Consider the following 6,000-nt stretch of genomic DNA (forward strand, 5'->3'; position numbering starts at 1 on the left):
ATACAGAGGCGCTTAAAATGGAAATGCATCTTCAATAACAACAAAAGGGACAAGAAAGCAGCACGAGTGCCAGGGGACCCCCTCTGGTTGTACCTGCGCTTATCGGGGGAAAAAAAAAATGTAAAAAAAATCTCTGCAGAGACGCAGTGGCCCGAACTTCCATGTTCCCTCCTTAGGAATCAAGACAGTGATGCATTGCAACAAAACGAAACAATGCCCTGCAGGCTGCAGTCCTCAGCAGCAGCTCCCAGGCTGGGCTTTTTCTGTCAAAGTTTACTGAACTGGGGGGAAAAAAAAAAGTTCCCATTTTTGTTTATGCCTTAGCATGTAAAAAACCCCCATCATAGGGTATGTTCGAAGCGGTATTCTCAGTAAGACTCCAGAAGCCTCTAAATGGAACAAGGTGCCTAACTTAGCTCGTCTGATCTCAGTAAATTTACCTGCTATAAATACCTTCAAATTAATCATGTGTGCACAGCAGGATTGTGAACACCAGAGGATTACCAGCTTTATGAGTACCCTGATGAGACAGGGCTTCAGTTCCTAATTATATTTCTATTTTAAGATGGGCTACATTTTGCTTTGCGTAATAAAATGTGTTCCGATCTCAACCTTTTAAAAGGAGAGGTCAGAGTTTCTGGAATAAAGTTCCATTAAAGGGTTATTATTAGGTTGTATCATAAGTATTATTATTGATATGGTTAACACTCCATAGACCACTATACAAAATATATAGACTTCCTGGATTAAATGTTTAATACAGAAATGAAGAAATGCAACAAGCAAAAAGCGTATTTATAGGAGTTTAAGTTAACTCTACTAATACTTTTTACTTTGATATCATACACTGAAACTCCAAGCTTCATACATATGAAGCACTTTCTACATTGATTTCCCAGAAACAAAACAGCCTTGGTGTAAACCGCTGTTGTTTTTGTGGTTTGAGTTGTTGTGGACACTTTGGCTTTTGCTCCTCAAGACCAACTAATCGCTTTTTATGAAAAAAATAAATAAAGCAAAAGAGGCCAACCAAGTCATCTACCCCCGGTTTTTTTTATTATTTTTTCATGACTTTTGAACAGAAGCTCACGATAAAAGAACTTTTACTCTAGCTGATATTCTTTAGTGCAACCTGGGTATCAACAACAGAGCCCCGATGTTCATGAAAAGAAGCCAAAAATTCAACATTCGTCTTTATTTGGAACAATCCAAGAAAACAGTCCAATAAAACAGGCAATATGGAGAATAGTCCATAAAGATTTACTTTTTTTATATATAGGATGCAAAAGAGAAAAGAATACATAATAGTAGCAATTAAGGTCACTGTAATCGAACGTAACTCTTGCAGAGTTCGTGATCCCTGATGTCTCCCCAGCCCCCATTTTTCACATGCGGGGCCACTCCTCCGGCGCCGTTGGCTGGCAGTCTCTTTGTGATCAGGAGGTTTTTGGGGAACAGCTGGTTTCCGCTGCTCTGAAGTATGTTCTCGATCTTTGTCTTCTGACTGATGGGCATGCAGGAGGCCTTCTTGTGGTGCATGCCGCAGTCCCCGGCGTGAAAGACCCTGGGCGCCTCGCTCACCATGACCTTCCAGTAGGAGGGCAAGCAGGCCACGGTCAGGTGCTGCAGGGACCAGTCCCAGTTGTAGTCGTCGTAAGTGCAGAACGTGTCGGTGCACCGGATGAGCTTGTGGTACGTCTCTCTGCTCAGAGCCATTCCCATGTTGTGCTCCGTCGACTTCCAGGCCTTCACCTCCACCTTGTTCGCTTTGCTGGAGTAGCCGATGTGGCTGTAGCTCCCGAGGGACAGGATGTCGCAGTCAGTGCACTGCTCCCGTCTGAGAGCTTTCATCAGCTTTAAAAGGTGGATAAAGTCTGGCGACAGATAGTGGTCTTCCTCTATGAGCAGAACCAGTCCTTGGTGGTCTTTGAGAGCTCTCACTCTGTCCCAGACGAAGTGCAGCTTCCACCACCAGTGGTGCTTGGTCTGGGAGAACTTTGCCTCACGGTAGTGGCCGAAGGAGTCCGGGTACTCCGCGTTGATGCATCCGAGTTTTAAGGCGTCTTTTTTGGGAATATCTCTTGGGCAGTCCCTGGGGTCGTTCCCCGGGAATTCTTGGGGGTAGAGCTGAATGCTGAAGGGGAAGAAAATCTGAAGGACTTGACAGAAGTCAACCGAGGCCACCACTTTGTTTATCTCAGGAGACCAGTAGTCATGGCTGAATATCAGCAATATGCTCTCCACTCCCCTGGCCTTTCGCAGGCTATCCACCAGCAGCTTCAGGTAGTCGGGTCGGTTGTGGACCTGAACCACCACGACCAGATCATCTTTCTGCCGAGTCTTGTACTTCTCTTCGTTTCTTATCGTCTGGTCGAAATTCAGCTGGAAGACGATGCCGCGATAGACGAGAGTGGCGTTGTCCACCTCTGGCTTGTTCATTTTGGCTTTATCCTTTGCATCGTCCAGGTGCGTGCCGTTAGCTTGGATAACGGGTGGCGGGACAGGTGCACGGCTAACTGCAGGAGTGGCTTGCAACTGGATGTGATTGTTGAGGCTGCCACTGCTGCTGCTGAGGCTGCTGCTCCTTTTCACAGCCTCAAATTCCTTGGGGAACTCCTTGGAGAATTGAAGAGTTATGTTCTTTTTTTGCCTTCCGCTGCTCCAAAAAGCTAGGCCACAGATAACAACCACCAGAGTCAGTATCACCACCTTCCTCTTGTAGATTCGGAATCTCATGATAGAGAATCAGCCTCTTGCAAAAAAGGATAGAAATTCTATACAAAAAAAAAAAAAAAATAGAAACACAACCAAAATATAGTGGTGTGTTTTTCCACAGGTGCAAAAAAGAAAAAAGAGGCCCAGTGAGGCTAATTGTTGGCAAAAAAAGCTCTTAATGTAAACATTAATTCTTCTTGGAATGTCATAGATGGTTCATAAATATCCCATAAGGCATGTCGGCTGCAGGGAGGCAGTGTGCATGGGCCACCTGGATAATGGAAAAAAGAAAAAAAAAAAAGAAAACCTGAGTTATGAATGTTAAAATATTAATAAATACATAAAACCATAGTTCAGCAAGATATAGAGTCTGACTGATGTTGACGACGTTGAGTCAATTTGACGTTGAGACATCGTAGCATATAAAACTATGTGTACATTAGGGAGGATAGGTGAAAAGTTGTTGCTACTGTGTGTTGCTGTTTTCAGATTTGTTTGCTTTATTGTCAATCTGCCAAAGGGCTACAAATTTAAATTAGCTTCACTAAAAACAGCCATATAAGTGTATATTATTTGCAGTACCCCACAAAAAGCATTAAAATAATAGAAAAATAGGAAAAAAGCCAAATAAAAATAAGATGACGTTACATGTTTTGCGCATAAAAAAGTAACTTTACATTTGTGTCCCAAAGTGAATAACTCTCATTGTTATTTTTTTCATTGGAAAGTATATTTAACATTTCGGGATTTTAGAATGGCAACTGAATTTAAAGCAAGTTCGTTGGCTTAATGTTCATTTGAAGACTTTTATTTTAAAGCATATAAAATAAAAGTCTTCAAATGAACCCAAAAGGTTGTAGTGCATGCTCTAGTGCTTCATCTTCATTCATGAAGATGAGTTCATTTTTAATGAACTCATCTTCAGGGTTCGTCGAGGTTTACATAAATAAATCATAATGTCCACATTGACGATTGTGAATTACAAAGTCGAAGCGCTCTACTGTTTTTGTTTTTTTTATATTGTCTATTATAAAAGTTACATTATAAAAAACAATATAACCACATTATAAATAATAGAGTCAACAGAAGCTGCTCAACAGTACTAATTCATAATTTAGTTTTTTTTTTTTCAAAGCCTGCAAGTCATTTTAACACCAACTTTCTGACACATTGAGGTTTTTGGATGCAGTGAACCATAAAACAAAAAGTGTGCTGCATGCTTTTGATGTGTCTGGATTTTCGAAAGCATGTTCTTCAGCGTTTGAAACATCCCATGTCTAAAGGGATGTAATACGGTACATGCCACAGTGACAATAATTCAAATAAACTGTCCATAATATCCCAATCTCATGCAGAATTTCAAGCCATGTGTGCTTTAATAAACTCACTGTGCTTTAATTGAATACGGCAGATAAACTATCCTTATACTAAATGTTTACTTTAGAAATACACACTGACCTAATTCCATCTAAAAAAGCAAACCCCTTTCATGTCAAAGTATATCTTGAAAACTAGCTTAGTCATTTATGATTACAGAATGGATTACTTTTAGACAAGAGCTGGTCCAGTCATGAGCTGCGTTATTACTGCGATGTTCTGACACATCCTCAACCTCCCGGGAATTACCCAAGGATGCAGAAAAAACCCCACAGCAAGAACTGAGGAAAGTTTGTCCAGGCTCATTTTTATCCTCTCCCCATCAATTTACATTATTCAAATGGGATCATGAGCACAGAAGGACGGTAATAGCATGAGATCAATTAATCATATTTTGCAAAAGCAAAATATGATCATAACCCATTAGTAGACTTGCTGTAAAAGCAATTATTTAATTTCAGGGAAACGGGCTTCATGTCCGCAAACTTATTCCTCCATCCCACTTTCAATAATAGACCAACTTTACTTGGATTATTATTGAATAAAACTCAAAGCTTTCTGCATTATAGTGTATCCTTAATTACATTATCGATATTGATTGGCCGTTTCTGCTCAGACCTGCAGAACAAACCTTCATATTTTATTGATTACTAAATGAATGATCTGTCAGCTCTGCATATCCTGCCTCTGTCTGCCTGAAGCATACGATTCAGAAAAAAACAAACAAACACTTAATAGGAACGAGTCACAACCATGGAAAACTTAATTTGTCAATTATTATTTGAAAAATTCTTCCAATTGTCAATTGTATATTTTCTTATTTGGACATATTGAGCTTAAAAGACGACATTATTTACTTCCGTATTTATTTTACAAACAGTCAAATAGCTTCCCCCCCCCTCCACCTCCACCTCCGTCTACTACATTTTTCAATGTGTCAGTTTTCTCCCACGGCTTAAAGCCTGTCAGTGTCTGTTAATTAGCCGTGGCTTGTCAGTGGCACACCGAGTCAGCAGCGGCTCTGTTCGATCCTACCATTATTTATAGGCAGAGCTAACTCCGCTAGCTGGCAGTAAATTCTCCCAGAGCCACTCCAAACAACAGAAGCCGCGGGTCCAGCTTGGCTCCGTTATGACAGCGAGCATCCAGAAATGCTACTTCAATGCTAGCAACGGCTCCAGCTAGCAACTTCCAAGGCAGCCAGAGCCAAGAGAAGAGCTCGTCGTCAACAACAGCAGCAGCAGCAGCAACAGCAGCAGCGTAACAAACCGAGCACAAACAACCATGTTGTCCGCACTCACCGAACAAACTGGACTGGTGCGGTCCTTTCACTGGGAGACATTAGAACGGCGGCTTTCCGTTCTCCTCCATACCTTCCAGCGAACTGCATGGAAACGTAAATGACGGCTAGCTGCTCGGAAAAAAAAAAAAATCACAAATACAGAGCCGCCGCCTCCCACTGTCCCACAATGCACTGGTCCGGGGGGGAAGGGGGGTGGTGGTGGTGTGGGGTGGACGAGCAGGAGGGAATGGAGTGGGGGTGTATTCCAACCGCTTTTATCCAATACCATAGACATTATTATTGATGTCTATGTCCAATACGGTTATAGTTTAAACATCTTCCTCTGACTGCTGCAGCTGCTGACATCCATCCATCCATTTTCTTACACCCTTGTCCCTTAGTGGGGTCGGGAGGTGCTGGTGCCCATCTCCAGCTAACGTTCCGGGCGAGAGGCGGGGTCACCCTGGACAGGTCGCCAGTCTGTCGCAGGGCAACACAGAGACACACAGGACAAACAACCATCCACACACACATTCACACCTAGGGACAATTTGGAGAGGCCAATTAACCTGACAGTCATGTTTTTGGACTGTGGGAGGAAACCGGAGTACCCAGAGAAAACCCAC

At 42.3% G+C, this 6,000-nt stretch overlaps 1 protein-coding gene across 1 annotated transcript; it reads right to left on the reverse strand.

The window, feature by feature from the left end:
- Nucleotides 1-1,180: 1,180 nt before the first annotated feature.
- On the reverse strand, nucleotides 1,181-5,571 carry mgat2 (alpha-1,6-mannosyl-glycoprotein 2-beta-N-acetylglucosaminyltransferase). Its single transcript, XM_008398391.3, has 2 exons — nucleotides 5,394-5,571; nucleotides 1,181-2,986 (listed from the first exon to the last, which is right to left on the reverse strand). The coding sequence occupies exon 2, from the start codon at nucleotides 2,734-2,736 to the stop codon at nucleotides 1,321-1,323; it is 1,416 nt and encodes a 471-aa protein (XP_008396613.1). The 5' UTR covers nucleotides 2,737-2,986; nucleotides 5,394-5,571; the 3' UTR covers nucleotides 1,181-1,320.
- Between the last annotated feature and the right edge of the window lie 429 nt (nucleotides 5,572-6,000).

Source organism: Poecilia reticulata, chromosome 21, assembly GCF_904066995.2.
Source record: "Poecilia reticulata chromosome 21, P_reticulata-male-v2, whole genome shotgun sequence".
NCBI lineage: Eukaryota > Metazoa > Chordata > Actinopteri > Cyprinodontiformes > Poeciliidae > Poecilia > Poecilia reticulata.